Source organism: Schistocerca piceifrons, chromosome 2 (assembly GCF_021461385.2).
Source record: "Schistocerca piceifrons isolate TAMUIC-IGC-003096 chromosome 2, iqSchPice1.1, whole genome shotgun sequence".
NCBI lineage: Eukaryota > Metazoa > Arthropoda > Insecta > Orthoptera > Acrididae > Schistocerca > Schistocerca piceifrons.
In genome coordinates this window covers 176,673,821-176,694,971 of record NC_060139.1, presented here as the reverse complement: position 1 = coordinate 176,694,971, position 21,151 = coordinate 176,673,821, and the positions used below count along the sequence as shown (strand labels likewise).

General features: G+C 42.9%; 1 protein-coding gene across 1 annotated transcript in view; it reads left to right on the top strand.

Moving 5' to 3' along the window:
* Nucleotides 1–19,821: 19,821 nt before the first annotated feature.
* The window catches only part of LOC124775226 (intracellular protein transport protein USO1-like), a 38,719-nt gene continuing 37,389 nt past the window's right edge, over nucleotides 19,822–21,151 (top strand). The window contains exon 1 of the mRNA XM_047250064.1: nucleotides 19,822–20,593. Within this exon, the coding sequence (XP_047106020.1) occupies nucleotides 19,822–20,593 (772 nt within the window). The remainder of the gene's footprint in view (nucleotides 20,594–21,151) is intronic.

Genomic DNA, 21,151 nt, shown 5'->3' with positions numbered 1-21,151 from the left:
TAGAGGTGGTGGACAGTGGTACTCTAAGGCAGAATAGGAAGTGAGCATGGTGGAGAGTTTGTTGAGGTGGCATAGTTATGTTGCTCTAGTTCCTGGATGGCAAAGGTTTCAATCTGTGTCTTGGGCTCCAGGAAATTTGGGGTTATGTAGCAGGAGAATTTTATGGATGGAGGGAAGATGTTGCAAGGGGGTTTGGGCTTGGTTGACATGGTTTTGCAGGACTATGTTGGAGAGGGCTAAGGATTGGCAGAATCTGAACAGAAGGAGGTCATTGTGGAAGGAGGAGTGGCAGCCGGAGATAGGTAATTTGATGGTAAGGCCACTTGTGGGAATTCCATGAGCCAAGCAACCATTTCACATGGTCCTACTCAACTCAACAAGCCACCTTCCTAGATGTTGACCTTCACCTCAAAGATGGCTACATCAGTACCTCTGTCCATGTCAAACCTACTAACCATAAGCAATACCTCCACTTCGACAGCTGCCACCTGTTCCATACCAAGAAGTTCCTTTCATACAGCATAGCAGCATGTGGTCATTGCATCTGCAATGACAGGCAGTCCTTCTCAAAATATACCGTGGGTCTCACTGTGATCTTCACAGACCATAATTAATCTCCCAACCTTGTACAAAAACAAATCTCCTGTGCCTTATATTTCCAGTCTCCACCACCTCCTAAAGTCTCATCATCTGGCCAAAGAGAAGCATTCCCCACCCGGGACTGGAACAACTGAATTACATTCTTGGCTAGGGTTTCGACTATCTCTCATTGTGCTCATGCATCCTCCCACCACCATCTACTCCAGTCTGGTCACAAACACCCTCTATTCCATCAAAGGTAGAGTTACCTGTAGAACCAGTCAAGTGATCTACAAGCTAAGCTGCAACCAATGTGCAGCATTCTAAGTGGGCATGACAACCAACAAGCTGTCTGTTGCATGAATAGCCACCAACAGACTGTGGCCAAGAAATAACTAGATCACCCTGTTGCTGAGCGTGCCGCCCAAGCCCAACACAACATTCTTTGTTTCAGTAACTGCTTCACAACCTGTGCAATATGGATCCTTCCCACCAACACCAGCTTTTCTGAATAGTGCAGGTGGGAACTCTTCCTGCAATATATCCTTGTTCCCGTAACCCTCCTGGCCTCAACCTTCATCAACCTTCATTAGTCATTGTCCTCACGCATCCTGCCCCTTCCCTGTTCCCATTCCAGCACTACACAGCTGTCTATTCCACCAACGCATCCACTCTTTCTATGTCTCTCATTTTTCTGCTCCCCCGCCCCCCTCCCCCATCCCAACCTCTCCCTTGCCCTTCGTCTAACCTCCTAACTGCACCTAGCTGCCCTACCCTCTCTGCACTTCGTTCATACATGCTCCTCAGCAGCACTTCACCATCCCCCAACCCTCCCCAGCTAACCTTCCCTTCCCCACCCCAGTCTCCTTTTTAGCCCCCCCCCCCTTAGTTGCCTCTCCCATCATGCACTGCTGCTGCTGCTCGCAGTGTGGCCTCAGCTGCCAGAGACTGCAGTCATGTGTGTGTGAGCTGTGTTTGCATGCAGTGTGTGTGTGTGTGTGTGTGTGTGTGTGTGTGTGTGTGTGTGTGTGTGTGTGTGTGTTTCATCTACTTCTTGACTAAGGCCTTGTTGGTCAGGTTTTTATTTTATTTTATTTACACGTCAAGTTCCATAGGACCAAATTGAGGAGCAAATCTCCAAGGTTATGGAACGTGTCAGTACATGAAATTACAACATGAAAGTAATAACAGATAAAAATAAATCTTTATGAACCCAAAAAAAGTCAGTCCATAAGTTTAAGTAAATGCAATCAACAATACAACAAGAATCAGCTTAATTTTTCAAGGAACTCCTCGACAGAATAGAAGATGTGACCAAAGAGAGAACACTTCAGTTTTGATTTGAATTACTGCTAAGATTTTTGAATTTGAGTGGTAGCTTATTGAAAAAGGATGCAGCAGTATATTGCTCACCTTTCTGCACAAGAGTTAAGGAAGTCGGATCCAAATGCAGGTTTGATTTCTACCGAGTATTAACTGAGCGAAGACTGATTATTCTTGGGAATAAGCTAATATTGTTAACAAGAAATGACAGTAAGGAATATGTATATTGAGAGGGCAATGTCAAAATACCCAGCCTTGTGAACAGGTTCGTGAACTTACACCACTTATTGCCTGAACTCCCGTTTCTGAGACAAAAATATCCTTTTCGAATGGGAAGAGTTACCCCAAAATATAATACCATACAACATAAGAAAAATAGACTAATTTTCATGTCGAACAATCACTCACTTCAGATACCATTCAAATAGTAAAAATGGCAGCATTAAGTCTTTGAACAAGATCCTGAATGTGGACTTTCCATGACAGCTTACTATTTATCTGAACACCTAGAAATTTGAACTGTTCAGTTTCACTAATCATATGCCCTCTCTGTTAAATTAAAATGTCAGGTTTTGTTGAATTGTGCATTAGAAACTGTAAAAACTGAGTCTTACTGTGATTTAGCATTAGTTTATTTTCTACAAGCCATGAACTTACGTCATGAACTGCACTACTTGAAACCGAGCCAATGCTGCACATGTCTTTTACTACCCAGATAGTATCATCAGCAAACAGAAAAATTTTAGAGTTACACGTAATAGTAGAGGGCATATCATTTATAGAAAGAAGGAACAGGAGTGGCCCCAACACTGATCCCTGGGGCACCCCCCACTTCACTGTACCCCACTTAGACCCCACATCACTTATTTTGTGATCAACACAATCAAATGCCTTAGTTAAATCAAAAAATATGCCTAGCATTTGAAACTTTTTGTTTAACCCTTCCAGTACCTCACAGAGAAAAGAGAATGCAGCATTTTCAGTTGTTAGACTTCTAAAGCCAAACTGCATATTTGATAGCAAATCATGTGATACAAAATGATCAATTATCTTTACCTATACAGCCTTTTCAATAACTTTAGCAAACACTGATGGCATAGAAATAGGTCTAAAATTATCTACATTATCTCTTTCTCCTTTTTTATAAAGTGGCTTTACTACTGAGTACTTCAATCGCTCAGAAACTGACCATTCCTAAAGGAAAAATTACAAATATGGCTAAATACAGGGCTAACATGTGCAGCACAGTACTTCAATATTCTGCTAGGCACTCCATCATAACCGTGAGAGTCCTTTTAATTCACCAGCAATGCTCAGAAAATGATAGTTAAATACTGTACATGTATCTGATTTGTCAGTAACAGAAATATTTTTACTGTGAACTGACTTTATATTGTTGACCTTGTGCTGCTGACCACACAATTCCTTCACAACTGACCATATGGTTTTAATTTTATCCTGTGAATTAGTTATTTTATTTTCATACCACATACTCTTTGCCTTCCTAATAACATTTTTAAGTGCCTTACAATACTGTTTGTAATGGGCTACTGTAGCTTGATTGTGACTACTTCTAACATTTCGATACAATTCCCACTTTGTTCTAATGATATCCTTATCCTACTAGTCAGCCACCTGGGCTGCCTATTAATGCTAGTACCACATTTAGAACGTTCTACTGGAATGCAACTCTCAAGAGCATGAGAAATTTGTTAAGGAAAGCATTATATTTATCATCTATGTTATTGGCACTATAAACATCCTGCCACTCTTCTTCCTTGACAAGGTTTAAAAAACTCTCTATTGCTGTTGGATTAAATTTCCTACATAGTTTGTAATTAAATGTGACATTTGTTTGAGTACTAAAGCCTTTTAGTGTTAAAATTTGTGCATCATAGTCTGAAAGGCCATTCACCCTTTTACTAACAAAATGCCCATCTAGTAATGAAGAATGAATAAAAATATTGTCTATGGCTGCGCTACTGTTCCCCTGCACACTAGTTGGAAAAAACACAATCTGCATCAGATCATATGAATTTATGAGATCCACCAACATCCTTTTTCTTGCATCATCATATACAAAATTTATATTGAAGTCACCACATATAACTAATTTCTGTTACTCCCTACAAAATGAATCAAGAACCCTTTCTAGCTTGAACAAAAATGCTCTGAATTCAGAGTTAGGGGACCTATAAACAACAACAATTGGAAATTTAGTTTCACTAAATTCAACTGCCCCTGCACAACATTCAAATATCTGTTCAGTGCAGTGCCATGATACGCCTATGGACACAAACAGAATACTGTTTTTTGCATACATAGCCACTCCCCCACCCCACAAGGAACTCCTTGTAAATAGCCAGCTAATCTGCGTCCTGGTAAAGGAAGCCTCTGAATTGTCAAATTATTTAAGTGGTGCTCTGATATATCAATACTTTCAGAGTCAACATCTATAAGCAGTTCACTAACTTTATCTCTAATAACTCTTGTATTTTGATGAAATATGCTAATTCCTTCTCTACTTGACATCCCCTGAAGGTGAGCCCTTAGTCAGAGGAACATACTTTAAGCAAGCATACCATCAGCTGACTTCAATCTAAAAAAGGTGCAGCTCTAACACCAACTACTACAAGAATTTTTCCATGAGTGATCCCACCACCACCCTACTCACTACACTGTCACCTATAAGCTTTGCCAGCCTCCCCTTCCCATACCTATTGCTTATATTGTGTCAGTCTCTTTGTTGTGCTATCTGCAACTCAGCATCTCTGCTATATGGTGAGTAGCAACTATCTTTTCCATTATATTGTTATTCAGTATTGATTGGCACGTTTCCTATAACTTCTGCAAAGTAAAAGTTTGAAATGTGTGTCAATGTAAGTATGAACAGACTATAGTACTGTCTACTACACTAGAGGGTGTTCCTGCTTCCCACTGGTGGGGCTTTGCAGCAACTCTTGTTTTGGCTTGTGAGTACACTGGTGGGCACTGACAAGACAAAATGGGAGCACACAGGCATGGGCCATGGTGGACACTGTGGTTTCTCTGGACAGACATCAAAAGCCATAGGTGGGGAAACAGCACCAAGTTCCAGATCCATGTCTTGTTGGATTCAGAATTCAGAGGCAGCAGGGACTGTGCTGAAAAATGCAAAAGCACTGGGCGTCCAGCAACTGCACTCAGACCAAGCAATGCTCAGTGTGTCAATACTTGATAATCACTTTTGGCAAACTACAGAAGGCGAAAGGTCTATCACAAGGGATGCTTCACACCACCATCCTTGAGGATTTGTAGATGAAGAATGTGTATGCACAATGGGTGTGCCATTCCCTCACCAATGTGAAGGAATGAAAGTGTATGGAGATATGCCAACAGTTGGTGCCATAATTAGTACAGTGCAGATCCAGCAGAATTCCTGGAGCATCTGGTCACTGTCAATGAGTTATGGTTCTTCTTTGAGGCTACAGAAAAGAAATCTCGGTCTGTGGAGTGGAAGCATACTGGGAGCCCTCATCCCAAGAAGTCAGGGCCTGGACTATTTGGGCAGAAACAAATAGCAACTGTGTTCTGGGTTCAGGAAGGAATACTGCTGGTGGATTGGCTCCCTCCCAGTATGACCCTCAACAGTGATCGGGACTGCAGTTCGCTGCACAGAGTCAGCCAATGGATTAACAACACCGCCATGGAAAATGGGAGCATGTCATTCTGATCAGACATGACAATATGTGGCCATATGAGTCACCAGGCCATTGCCACCATTTGTGAATTAGGGTTTTCTGTGTTGTATCATCCTCCACATTAACTGGATCTGGCTCCTAGTGACTATGCTCCATTTACTGCAATGAAAGAAGTCATACATGGTAAGAAGTTCACAACCTATGATGACTTCAGGCAGTTGTCCACCAACGGTGCAGGGATACCCCAAAGAATGGTTTCCTACACAAATATGAGAGCTGCAAGAAAGATGGAAAAAGCGCATACACATTAGTGGGGAATACCTTTAACATAATCTATATTTGTTAGTTCAGTAAATGTTTTCTGTGAAACAAAAAAAAAATGTTGCACCAGTCATTTTTGAATGCCCCAAGTAAATACCAACAATAAAACAGCTCAATGGATTATCCAATAATAATATATTGATGGGTGCAGGTAACGTCGCTAAGACTTCATCAATGAAGATGATCACACCAAAATGCTATCAAATTAGTTACTCTCAGCAGGTGCCATATCCAAAAGTATTTTTTAGCATGTGCAGCCATCACTTTCTGGCTTAGGTATTTGGTATATTTCTAACTGGCACTAGTTGGTTGTCCATTGTTTGCACTTGTGGTAGTCACTTAAGATGTTTTCAACACATTTAGACTGGAATCCTTTATGCTTTTGTGATTTCAGAGGCCATTTCAGTATGGCTTATTTCTCAGACACCATTGAATGAGCTGTGTGAACCATCCAAAGAATTTTTTTCCCAATCTAGCCTTGGCTTTTGAGTACTCAGTAAATTCCAGAGGCCACATCTCCGTTAATACGATACTGTGACATGTTTTCCAGAGCATGTTCAAAAACCTTGACAGAGTTTCTGAGAAAATCAGTCATTTGATCAAAGTAGAAGTTCTATATTGTAGTTATCATACTGAACTTCAGTGGCTTATGCAGTCTGATACTCAACAGGCCCCAGTCTGATGGTAACAACATGTAATGTTCAGTGACACACAACCTTAATTCACACAGAGGTCATTAACAGCTGGCAGGATAACACAAGGGAGTGTCCGATACAGAGTGTACATTGGTACAGCAAAATCAGCCAGCTGATGGATAGTGTCCTATACTCAAAGTTCATGGAAAAGCAAAGGTCAAGTCCATAATAGGGCTGTAGATGGTTCACAGACACTTGTACAGACCACAGTCGACTGGGTCGGGTGTTCTTTTCATTCCAATAGATCCTTAGTGAGGAGACCCACCAGGATGTAGAATATGCCAGAAAACACAATAAACGAAACATATTTACAAAGAAAAAAATATACTAACGTTCCTTATACAGATTCCAAGTGAAATTGTCCTCATAGATATAGGATAAGTCAAAAAAACCTTAAACATGTTTTCATTTATAAGTTATTATGTAACTTGTCACAAAACTTGTAAATGTTCAATAAACTGGGGTGCACAAGACAGTTCTTAGACACGCATAATCAAACAGAACACTTACTTACAATGATTTCATTACTATACTCAATTTGTATCAAAGTTAGATTGTACTAATGCTTGCATTATTTGATATTTATTGAAATTAAGAAATTCATCAACTGAAGTGTCCGATTCCACCTGTGGCATTGATAGGTCACATCGACCACGTAAAGCATGATCTTTGAACTCTATCTGCTCTGACAAGCAGCCACCTTAATGTTCCAGTCAGCCTTCGTACCTTGTACAGTGTACACGTGTATCTTTCTTTGTGCTGAAATATATGTATGTATAGGGAACAATTTGTTGCATATACAGTTATCCGTATTCCTGGGTCCCATATTGGTGACCTCGAAGTTTCTACATCTTCCGCACTGGCTGTGTGGAGTCAATAGGTTTTACGTTCGACACCACGGCTGCCTCACCCAACGTTTTATATGAGGATTTGGAGGCTCAGCTACTACTACCAGGCCACTCCAATCCCCTGCCCACAGTTGTTTCACTACTAACGGACAGTGATATGCATTCTCCAACGAAGTTAACCTCAAACTTTGCAGCTCTACAATGGACCAGTGTTAAACCGTTACCTCAAACAATGGACTCAGCTTTTGTGTTGCCGGACTGTGCACGACAATATGTGAAAGGTGAAGTGGACGATTTCCAGAATCGTGTAACGATCGATCGCGCATCAACGGGACTCAAATTCGCACACGTGCTTTGATCCTCTATGTGCCGCAACGCTGATTACAGTAATGCCATGTGCAATGCCGCCATTTGTGCAAAACGCACATGCGGTCAACTGCTATCAAGCTATGCCAGGTTTGCCTTCCTCACAATTTAATAACGGACATTTTTATACATCAAGTTCGCCAGGCTCAACCACCAGATCTGTCAACCACCAGATCTGGGTTTGAGAACACCCGACGGCACTTTGCCATCCAGGAATGTTGTACCACAACATAGTGACCAACAGCAGGTTTCACCAGTGATTTATGGTCCTACCACATGGGGTGCATTTCCGATGCTCACAGAAAACTCTCGCTGTTGCCATGCCAAGTACCAAACCCCCCACCTACCCCCCCCCCCTCCTCACCTCAATCACGGGGGTCACGATTCCGACCATACAGCTGCTCGCTCCTTCCGCAGTACCATCTGCACCTGCCGTGCCGGCCTTCCGCGTCATTTCCGAGGTGGACAATTTAAGTACTGTCCCTTTAACATCTGGTCCAGTTTGCGGGCCTACCTCACATGGCGCTCATCCGTTAATTCCCATGGTACCGACCATGCCTGGCGTGTCGTGCTTCCATGACACATCAGGGACATTGCAACCGGCCGTTGTTCGGGATGTGTTTGCTAGTAACACGCCCACGCCAGTAGTGCCAGTTTACAATACAGCCTATCCTACCACGGGACAGCAGGCCTTCCAAGATAAGCCGAAGCCACCCCCTCCTGGCCGTCGGCCGAAGCTACCTCCTTTATACGAGGACAACCCCATTTCATGGTTCGCGCTTGTGGAGCACCTTTCCGAGTTACATCAGGTGACCGACGACAGCTCTAAATTTCTATGTCTCATCACACACCTCCATGACCACTCAGATTTAATTTGTGACCACCTCCTTTCGCCACTGCCACCGCCAAAATACGAATTCACCAAGAAGACAATATTGGACCGACTCGCCTGCTCGCCACAGGAATTAATAATCAAGATCCTGTACGAGGAACACCTGGGGGACCGCACTTCGTCACAACTCTGGCGCCCCCTTTGGCTACTTGTGAGTGAACACACGATGCCGCACGTTACCCTGTGGGTGGTATGGTTTGCCAAGTTACCTACTGACCTGCGGATACACCTGCTACCACACTCCTTCGAGTCTATCGGGTCTTGCCTTCACATCGCAGATCAGCTGTATGCACTACTGCAACAAAGACAACCAGCACACCTCTCACCACTGGTTGGCACTACGCCGCCTGTTTACCGGACATCTGCAGGCAGAGGCAGGGCTTGTTCCACCTCCACGCCATCTACACCACCGGGCAGTACTCTTCTGCTCACTCCTCTTTCCGAGCACTCAAGAATCCCACATGCACCATACGTCCTGGTTTACATTCCAGAACAGATCAACGAGGACAAACCTCCTCTGCTGCCACAATCACTGCCACCGCCACATCCGGCTCATCCGTACTGTTGGTACCACAAGATTGACAGGGATGAGGCCAAGAATTGCAGATTACCTTTCCAACACCCAAACGCCGACCGCAGGACCTAAAAGACGCTGAGTCCTGCGGGGAACTTAACAGGCGTCCTCAAACATGGCACTCTGTCCACTCGTCCTCTCGGCCGAGCGGTCGTTTATACGTGACCCACATTTTGTCACGGCTTGTTTTCCTAGTCGACACAGGCGCTGACGTGTCCATCATACCTACATCGTTGGCTCCTCCCGTTTTTTCACCGACGAAGTCGCTTCTACTCGCTGTGAACAAATCAACATTGCAAACTGTTGGCTCTGCTAAAGTTATGGTGCATCTATCTTCTTCTCTACATTTCCCGTGGACTTTTTACATCACCTACCTCTTACTATGGCAACGGTGAACCATCCATTTCCATGTGAGAAAGTGTCATTTATATCCAAGCTAAAATTAAGAGAACATCCAAGAAATACACAAGGTGCATCGACAAGGGCGTGGGCTGCAACACTCTTCACTGGAATGCGATTTTTCTTGTCTCCTGATGTTGTTGTAAGTTCGATGTTTTCTATGGTTTTGTAGACTGTTGTGCGGGTACGACGATACCTCCTGTAGGGCATGTTGGTGGCATTCAAAGCAGTTTCTTGTGCAGCAGCAAGACACAGACTGAGCGTAGCGCAAGAGCGCGCTCGCTTATATACTGTGCGAGGTCATTGACCTTATATAAGGACTTAGAGCTTTCGCAGTGGCCAGCAGAACGTTATGATGGACGCTATTATATCTCTTAAAAAAAGCAATGTAACTATTTATTTAGAGGAAACACTCTCCTAGTAAATTTGTTTGTTCTTTGATTTATCGTGATCTGTTACTGATTTTCAGTGGAGTTAGTTTCTACTTTTAGCTTTCAAAAAAATACAAAAGAGATATAATAAGCAAAATAATGAATTTTGTAGGTTGCCAGTTACGTATTATATCTGGTTTATCGAGCGCCAGGCTCCCTACAAATTACTGTAAATGCAATAGCGTAGTATTACTCAGCTCCAGTTCACTATCATAGAAAATAGACAAGTTTTAATAAAACTATTTCACTGGATTACTTCAATTAATCTCATTGAATATTTTTACATAATTTCTTCCGCTCCGGCTATCAGACATTGTGCTGTGGAAAAATATTTTTAAATGTAGCGCGTAATGGCGGCTAATTGTTAACAATCAGAGATCACTGTTACTCTCTCCGCAGCAGCTGGAAACATGCTAAATAATTTTCATTAAATATTCTTTTCATAAGATAAATGTGGCGTAGGTTCTTGAATTAACACAAGGAGATCACTTTATACTAATACATTATTACTAGGACACAGTTTACACTATTAAATATTTGCAATTACGTTACGACAGAAACAAATGCTGGCGCAGCACAATAGCTTGTGTACCTTATTCCAGCTAACACCAGAACGAACAGAACAAAACAGACTAGACAGAAGAACGAACATTGCATTGCGTTTTATACTCTTACAGAAATGATAATACTTCTTTTAATTACTTACACATTATAATCTCATACACAAAAAAATAATGTCTTTTCTGCATCTATCGATCTATATTGTATATTTTTACAGTTAGTGTTATTACCTTCCGCAGATAAATCGATGTTTGCAGTTCATTTTCGGTCACATACAGTCATCTTTATTTATGTTTATCTCGATAAGGGTGAATATTGCAAAAGGGACACTACAACGCGCACACTAGCCGTACTAGGTGTGCGCGTCCCCGCTGGCGCGCCGCCAACAGCAAGCGATAAGAGTGTTTTCATAACAAAACTGTTGCATCCTTGAGCCTCCGGTTCTAGATGTACCCTTGTCCGGTACGGATTTCTTGTCCCATTACAAAATCTCCTCAAACATAGTCCAAGGTTCAGTGTTACACCACCCTTCTGACAATCAGATACCGTGCTCAGGCACTTATGCTTGTCGTTCCGTTTCCATCGCAACATGTGATTTGGTTCATGAGTGCTCCATCCTCGCCTACAAAATTGTGACCTGAGTCACTAATCTAGTGTCAGAGTACGACGTAGCAGCGCAACTCCGTCGGCAAAATGATGAGTTGCAACAACACATTGCTCACACTTTCGACGAGCTCACCGCAGCTCGTACCTCACTGCGGCAACTGCAATCCACAGTTCATTCACTTGATCGACCCTCATCAGCAGACACCAGCACGGACACTAATCAGGTTAGTTCAAAGACATTGATTGCATGTGACGTGTCGCATTCAGTGATCTCTGCATCCGCCACACGCCCGCTACGTGCAGTGCCATGTGTTTCAAACAGTGCTTCTAATGATAGTCGCGCACACGATGCAAACACGCCCACCGTGTTGGTAAACATTCCCCCTTTCTCACGCATCAACCACATGATTCGGCAGCCATCGCCGTTCCCCGCGCGATGCCAACTCCTCTCTCGTCCGTGCTGGTTACTCAAGGCAAAAAGGTAACAACACAGTCACCGCACGCCCTGAGGGAAGCGTCTCGCGGGCCCCGAGGAATCATGACGTCATATCATGGCATGACGTCGCCTCTCACACAAGCCAATATCGCTGGTAGTTTTCGAAACGCGGATATTCTTTGAACATGGCATTCTGATGCCTTGTGGATTTGTGTATGATGGCGGGATTTGTGTGCGTTAAAGCTTTTCAATCACGGAAAAAAATTGATAATACTTGCTGCAAAAGCACATGTTTGCAGAGGAGAAAGGATGGTTTATATTCCAGACAATGCCCAGTAAGTAACTTCCGTTAGTAATCTTATCATGCGCAAGAAAAGTAAAATGTATGGTAAATCTACAGAAATTTCATTCTTTGTGCCTATAGTATTCTGATGCATTATGTTACTCAGTAAAGTTTCTTTCAATGCATCTATGTGGATTATCTGTGGTAACGGCGTATTCTCATAACAAATGGCTTCGGTATTTAAGTTGCAATCATCGTAAATTTTTCCTGATCAAAAATTGTGTAGTAACTGTATTCTAACAGTAACCTGCACATTTGAAAACTTTTGAATGTTCACAATTAATCATTGATCATAGTCAGTATTTTTGACAGTAAAATAGATATGAATTGCAGTGACTGAATCAAGATTTGTGAATGGTGTAATGTGTTTTTGTAATGGATGTTTCAGAGTTTCTGAAGTGAAAGTCCAAGGAAGAGAAGACAACGAGAAGTAGGCTTTTTTTGTCTGTTTCATGGTTTATAGGCCTACTGGGGAAACGGGTCTAGTGAAGCAGGGGATACAACCCGTCGGCTTTGAACAATGACGTCATTCCTTAGTCATAGATAGTAATGTCTTCACTTCGAGGCATAGATAATAAAGCAGTTCTGTGTTCTAATAAGCACTATCATTAAAATAATTGAATGTGAATCTAAAAGCGATCGTTTATCTATATTTCACTATTTTACCATATTTCACTTTCTTATTCCACCAATATGCTTCAGTAGCTGATAAGTGTTTTTTGGCTTATTAAAAAAAAATCTCACGAGATAGAATAAACTGATCCTAAGATACAGATGCTTCAGTAGCTGATAAGTCTTTTTTGGCTTTTTTTTAAAAAAAATCTCACGAGATAGAATAAACTGATCCTATTTCATTAATAAAAAAACTAAACTAAAACATAACAGCTTTTGCTGTTATGTTTTAGTTTAGTTTTTTTATTGTTTGCTTAATAAAGTAGGATCAGTTTATTCTATCTCGTGAGATTTTTTTTTTTAAGCCAAAAAACACTTATCAGCTACTGAAGGGAGCTACAACACTAAGAAGAATCGCTTCTCGGCTTTTGACAAGATCAATGTTTATCTCTCTCGCATTCCTTTGTTTCTCAACATTCTCCTCAGCTCTTTCATCTTTGTAATACACGCTCTCTGGCGTCTTGTGACGTCATTGTTCAAAGCCGACGGGTTGTATCCCCTGCTACACTAGACCCTAAGATTCTAATGTGTAACTTTGACTACGCTGCGGATTATTATGTCACCATAATCCAGATTATTCGCATTCAAACCTTCTTTCTACATTTAATTCTGTTAATGGAAGCTTCATTCAGACAATCTGGATTGATTTGACTTCCAAAACAATAGCTGATGGCAAGTCTGTATAAACGCTGTGGCCAACGTGTGACGTCACTTACATCAACAGAGTTGTTTACAGGTCTCGTCACCAGGCAGCGCTGTCACGCTTTCAGCCTTACTGATGACGTCATGAAGCGATTCCTCGGGGCCCGCGAGACGCACATCGCCCTGAGCCGCTCTGTGCTGCACGCGCAGCCGACCTCTCCAAACACGCGCACGCCGCGGTCACATAATAAGCATGTGACTTTCATGCTGCCTTTTCCCACTTGCGCTAAGGACTACGCCTCATTGCGCCCCACTTGTCCCAAAACTTCACGTCAGAACATTACTCAGCCTCGTGTGGAGTTCTCAGTCTCTTCCGTCACTGACGGAACGACACACAAGATAATTACCACTGCTGGCCCTCCTATTAGGCACAACGTTAGACACCTCGACCCCATTGAGTTGCAAAAAAATGGTTCAAATGGCTCTGAGCACTATGGGACTTAACATATTATGGTCATCAGTCCCCTATAACTTAGAACTACTTAAACCTAACTAACCTAAGGACAGCACACAACACCCAGTCATCACAAGGCAGAGAAAATCCCTGACCCCGCCGGGAATCGAACCCGGGAACCTGGGCGTGGGAAGCGAGAACGCTACCGCACGACCACGAGCTGCGGACTCATTGAGTTGTATGCGGCCCGGCAGCAAATTAACGAACTTCTGGAGGCTGGCATTCTACAGCTATCAGACAGCAATTGGTCTTCACTGATTCACATTGTCACCAACCACGACGGTTCTTTTCAAATGTGTGGCGATTACAGACACTTAAATGCTCGTACCATCATGGACAATTACCCAGTACCGAACAGAAACGATTGCACCCATATGTTATCAATTGCCACAATCTTCAGTGTGATTGACTGTAAACGTGGCTATCACCAGATTCCCGTAGCGCCAAAAGACATTCCAAAGACTGCTATCACTACACCGTTCGGTTTGTTCCAATACAACTTCATGCCATTTGGCTTAAAGAATGTGGCACTAACGTGGCAATGTTTCATTGATTCAGACTTATGACAGTTCGAGATCTGCTTTGCATACCTGGATGAGATCCTCATTTTCAGCAAGTCGACTGAAGACCACGAAGATCATTTATCCCAGGTCCTCCAGACCTTGCACTCTTAACGGTGTCGAGGTCAACAAAGCTAAATTCCAATCGCGCCAGTCCTCTGTGACATTTTTGGTTTACACCATCTCCGCAGACGGAATACAGCCTCCCAAATCCCGCGTGCAGGCTATCATGTCATTGCCCTCGCCGGCTACATACAAAGAACTCCGACGTTTCCTGGGCACTATAAATTACTACTGCCAACATCTGCTTTCTGCCGCCGCTGTGCATGCCCCGCTGACGGACTAGCTGTCCGGCAAACAGACTTCGGGCCTTAAGCCAGCCCGTTGGACTGAACTTATGCTAGAGGCCTTCAGGGCTCTAAAGACAACGTTAGCTCAAGCCGTTGTACCCGCCCACCCCGATCTGTCTGCTGAGTTGTTTATCAGCACGGACGCCAGCGACATCGCGGTCGGGGCAGTATTACAGCAACGCAAAGGGGACACGGTTTCACCCCTTCATTTCTTCTCTAAAAAACTGTCTACAGCACAGAAGAAATACTCCGCATTCGATAGAGAACCTCTGGCAGTCTATGAAGCCGTCAAATGCTTTCGCCCTGACATCGAGGGCCATTCTTTCTTCAATCTTGCTGACCACAAACCACTGGTGGATAGCTTCTGCAGCCCTCCCGAGGACCCACCCCCTCGGCTTTTCCGCCACTTCGACCTGGTCTCTCAATTTACTGCGGACATACGCTAAATCAAAGGCATGGAAAACATTCCCGCTGATTTCTTTTCGCGGATCAATACTGTCTCACACATTGTCGATTTATCAGACCTCGCCTCTCTCCAGGCCTCTGATGAGGAATTTCAAGTTCTCCTCACGGATACACAGACATTGTTTGTGTTTACCATAGCCAAGTTCCCCGGCATTTCAAACGAAGTGTGGTGTGACTCTCCTACCGGCACTCTGCGGCCGTTGCTCCCTCCCATGTTGCGCCGACAAGCCTACGACACCTTGCATAACCTCGCACACCCTGGCATCCGAGCCGGCCGAAGTGGCCGTGCGGTTCTAGGCTCTGCAGTCTGGAACCGCGAGACCGCTACGGTCGCAGGTTCGAATCCTGCCTCGGGCATGGATGTGTGTGATGTCCTTAGGTTAGTTAGGTTTAACTAGTTCTAAGTTCTAGGGGACTAATAACCTCAGAAGTTGAGTCCCATAGTGCTCAGAGCCATTTGAACCATTTGAACCTGGCATCTGCGCCACCACATGCCTCGTCAGTTAAACAGGACTGTCAAATCTGGACACGCAACTGCATTTCCTGCAAATGCAACAAAATCGGACGCCACAACTCTCGCCCCCCCCTCCCCTTGGCAAGTTTGACATTCCGCGAGGACGTTTTCGTCATGTATCGACCCTCTGCCACCGTCATAGGGCCACTGATATATCTGCTCCAAAATCGACCACATGTCTCATTGGGTGGAAGCTGTTCCTTTACCCAACATCACAGCAGAAACTGTGGCCAAGGGATTCATCTCATTATGGATCGCTAGGTTCAGTTGCCCGTCCACCTTCACCACCGACCAAGGTCGACAGTTCGTATCTGCACTTTTCACGATTGTATGTAACCTTTACAGTATTAAAAAAATTCATACAACAGCCTACCACCCACACAGCAACGGTTTAGCGGAACAATGGCACCGCACTCTTAAAACAGCACTCAGATACCATGACTGCCTCTGGTCTGAGACGCTTCCTTGGGTGTTACTCGGTCTCCGTTCAACCTTTAAACCTGACTTACAGGGAACCATCTCCGAATTCATTTTCGGCGAGAACCCGGTTCTACCTGGGGAACTTATCCCGCCTCAAGCACCCTAGGATTTTCCCACCTCCCCACACTTTATTAATAGAATGCACACCCCCTTTAGACACGCACGGCTACACCTGCCTGTCAGTCATTCCCTGCTGGACACTTATGGGCCAACCACACTCAACACATGCTCCCACGTTATGCTCAGGGACGATTCTGTTAGAGAACCCCTGCAACCCCCATACCTCGGCCCCTCTGAAGTACTCCGGAGGGGCGAGACGACGTTCAACATTATGGTTAAAGATCGCCCACCGACCGTGTCGCTTCACAGGCTCAAGCCTGCTTTCATGGCCTCTGATGCACCCTCTGTCATCGCAGTCGGACCATCCGGAATTTTCCATTGCCGAGCCCGACAATGAATTAGCTCATCTCATGGTAGGGTCTTCTCCCTCTGATAAATTGTCACCGCAGTTCGCCAGTTTCCCAAGCATGTCGTCATCAATCCCATGCGCAGGTTTTGATGACGTTTCATCTACTGGAGAGACTTGCTTCTCAACTTTGTGAACTTGTGCTGAAATGTATCACTTAACCGCGCCGACGACGTGTCGATTGTCACTTTTGACGACCGTGTGCTCGTGCTCCTTTCAGACATTGCAGACTCGACACTGTGTGAGGAACTAGATGTCGAGATAGTGCATAGCCTGTCCCTCCCCCGAGAGCGCAATCCACCAAGGGTTCGGTTGTTCATCTCCTCGGACGGCTCAATCTGCATTAGGGGTAGGCACGCTTGCACGCCGCACCCCTCCCCACACCTCTACTCCCGGGCCAGCCAATGCATCATCCACCCTCGCTCACTGCCTGATTACGATGTGGACCTGCGACCCATCACCGAACCTTTGCACGCCGCCCTAACTCAGATGGAGCTTCCAGTCGTGCGCCTGCAACCTGGCACTACTCACTCTGACGCCGACGCCCACACGACCTCCACTCAGGCCTCACAGGCTGTAGTCCGTACTGCGGAGGGGGCTGAGTGTCATCAATAGGTCACATCGACCACGTAAAGCATGATCTTTGAACTCTAACTGCTCTGATGAGCCGCCATGTTAATGTTCCAGTCAGCCTTTGTACCTTGTACAGTGTACACGTGTATCTTTCTTAGTGCTGAAATATATGTATGTATAGACATTTATGGGAACAGTTTGTTGCGTACACAGTTATCCATATTCCCATTTCCCATACAGCCACCTGTTTTGACCTGTGCTGTGGTGAGTGACGCCACTATGGCGGGGAGTTTTTGAGTTGGCAGTGTTTCCAGTTGTGTTGTATTTGATCGTGCCATCTGATGATGGATGTGAATGTGTTGAATTTAACAAGTGGTATTTGGGTCACCTGAGTTTTGGTTGTGATAGCACTAACTTGGTTTTGAATTTAGGTTGTTGGTATGGTAATGTGGGTTGTGGAAGTGTTTTCAGTGAGTTAGTAACGTTTTGTTTTGTTTATGTGTTTGGTGCTTTTGTTAGGTCTGGTTAGTTTGGTGTTCGTTGTGGAGAAAGAAGTCTAATTTCTTTATTGCTTTTTTGTTAGATATGGATATGACAGTGAAGTTCACGAATATATTATTGTGTTTTGAGATGGGTATTATAATGTCTGATATACACTTTCCAGAGATGTTTGGTCTTATTGCTGAATATGTTAGGTATCACATCTGTGGCTACAGCGTCAGGCTGACAAGAATTCTGGCAGCTAGGACCAGGGACACGTATATGTGGCATTGTCATGCATGTGCTTGTGCATATGTGTGTGTGCACGCGCGCACACACACACACACACACACACACACACACACACACACTCATGTGAATGCTCAAATGCCATTCACACACACATGACCACAGTATCTGGCAGGCTTCAACTGCCAGAGACTGTGCTCAAGTGTGTCTGAGTTGCATTTGCCTGAGGCTGTGTGTGTTTGAGTGTGTGTCTGTTGTCTACTTTTGACAAAGGCCTCGTTGGCCAAAAGCTCATATTGTGACAGTTTCTTTGCTGTGCCTATTTGCGACTCAGCATCTCTGCTATAAGATTAGTAGCAACTATCCTTTTCATAATATTATTAGTAGTCAACATTTTATGACTGCTGGAAAGTTATTGAAAATGTATGTTTCTAAATAACTGACATCTTTTTGGACCAAAGTTACTGACTTTAAATCTTTGTCAAGATTATTCTTATTTGTACTGTCAGTTCCATGAACTGAGCTGTTGGTTTGGAAAAAGAGATATTCTTTTAATATAAATTTCATTATGGAATAAATATGTTAAGAAGCAGTAGTTAGTATTCCTAATTCCTTAAAAAGCCTTTCTAGGGTGTTATTGAGTTCACACCACAAATACAGTGTTTCTCATTGAAATGTTTGTTTTGTAAATAAAAACTGCCTTTTCTTGCTGCAATATATTTTAATTTTCCAGGCACATTTCGCTTTTACTTTAGGCATATTCAGTGGAATCCAGAATGATTCAGTTTTGTTTTCATATGCAATATTTGCAGATTATAGAACGCTCCACATTTTTTATGTAAGTATGTGATTACTAACAGTTCTTTGTGTTAGTCTTCTGTCACTAATTGCATTAAAGTAGAAGGCAAAAATGTCTGGAAGAAATAAAATACATTTCAGAAAATTTTTTAAATTCTTACAGTATTGATTTTGTACTGGAAAAGTCTACCTTGGATTGATGAGTTAACTCCAATGCAAGCTAGCTTTTTTATTTTTATATCATCGATGCCTGACATCATTTGGATTGCAAATAGATATTTGCTTAGGTGCTTCAGTAGTTCTGTGGTATGCTCCTTCCAGATGAATTTACTGTAAAGCTTAACCCTGAGAATTTAACATTGTCACCTCCTTCTATCTGTTTGTCATATATTTGACATATACTGGCTGGAAACATCTTACAATTTCTAAACAGGATGTAGGACTTTTTTTTTAAACAATAGGAGCCATTTGTTAATGTTGAAGAAAATTTCTTCAACTGATGTTTCTTAGACTATACATGATTTGCTGTGTGTTGTATTGTTTGTACCATCTACAAACAGGTGTATACATTTGACTAATTTGTCAGAAGAGGGCATACTGCACAGATGGCACCATTCTCTTCACAAGTCAAATTTCATGCAGTGCTGTGCCACTGAGAATTCCACTGATAATGAGGTTGCTTTGACATCAGTGGATCTGCTGGATACAAGATCCTTCCATACTAAATTAAGCACAAAGTGGCCTAATTTGCATTTACTTCTCCAGGGTGGAGACAGATCCAACAGCACCATCATCAGGCTTGAGGCATAGCAGGGTGGAACAGCACTATTTGTAACAACTTTGCTCCTTAAATAAATACATATTTTTTTCTTTTCCACATTATGCATAATACATATACCATGTGTACATAAAATTGCCTAATTCTTGTTCATGTAGTATTTCACTAAACTTCATTAGTCAGAGGATAATTTACGGTCTGATGTTGGCTTTAGCATAAATTATTCATGCAGAAGCATCTGTATACATTACCAAATAAAAGACCCCAGCCATATTTTCTCTGTCTGCATGAGAAAGCTAATCGACAGGTCCTTATACTCGCCGACAGTCACGGTCGTCAAATTGCAGAAAGAGTGTCAAGCCTTTTACCAAGCTACAATGTCATGGGTTTCGTGAAACCAGGAGCTTGTTTTTCGGAAGTAACAAAACCAATTGAAAACTCTTGTAAAAACTTTGGACCATCAGACTACGTGGTAATTTTTGGAGGTGCGAACGATGTTGCAACGGATCAAGCCAACGAAATAAAAATAGCTCTTAAATGTGTACTGAAGCAGACAACCCACACGAATATGTTAGTTATTAACCAACCACAGAGGCATGACCTACCTTCCTGGTCATGTGTGAATCAATTAGTGATTAAGATAAACTCTGACATAAAGGATGTTTGTGGAAAATTTGAGCATGCAAATGTAATAGATGTAAGCACTCTTGAAAAATCCATGCACACCAGACACGGACTTCATCTAAATTATGCTGGTAAACAATACCTAACAGAGAAAATATATAATTTTGTAAAGCATTACACTAGAAAACTTACCAGTACGTTGGATAATTGGCTCATAACAGGCAATGAAAGCTCAAAAAATAAAGCAGAACATGTTAAAGGGGTCCAAATTGACTCACAAGGAAGGATGAAACCCAAGGAAAGAACGAATAACACAAAAATGGGCCAAAACACATTAGATAAATGGTTGGGAAGAAACACACTCCAAGGGACAGGTAAAGGTTTTTTAGAGTAGCTGAGGGTGCCACAGGGGAATGTGTTACAGAACAAACTTATACATACACTTTAAAAGTCGTTCACCAAAATGTACAGTCTCTACCAAACAAACTTGATGAAATAAATGTACTTCTTAGGAATGAGTGGAAGGAGGTATCAGTTTTATGTTTTTGTGAGCACTGGCTAGAGAAGGACCATTTACAGTATTCAAACATAACCGGTTTCACTCTGGCAAACTACTTTTGCAGATCAATAACAAAGCTTGGAGGAAGCTGCATTTATGTAAAAGAAAACATAGACTATAAGATAATAGACTGTGTACATCACTTAGGAAGCGAAAAACACTTTGAAGCCTCAGCTATTGAAATAACATCACGAAAAACTTTAATATTGTGTGTTTACAGATCACCCAACAGCAATGTAAACATTTTCTTTAAAAAACTTGACCTTGCACTAGGGAAACTTAAAAATACTTGCAAAACTATAGTTCTGTGTGGCGATTTTAATATTGACCTCTTAACACACAGCCACCAAAGAGAAAAATTCCTTAATATTAT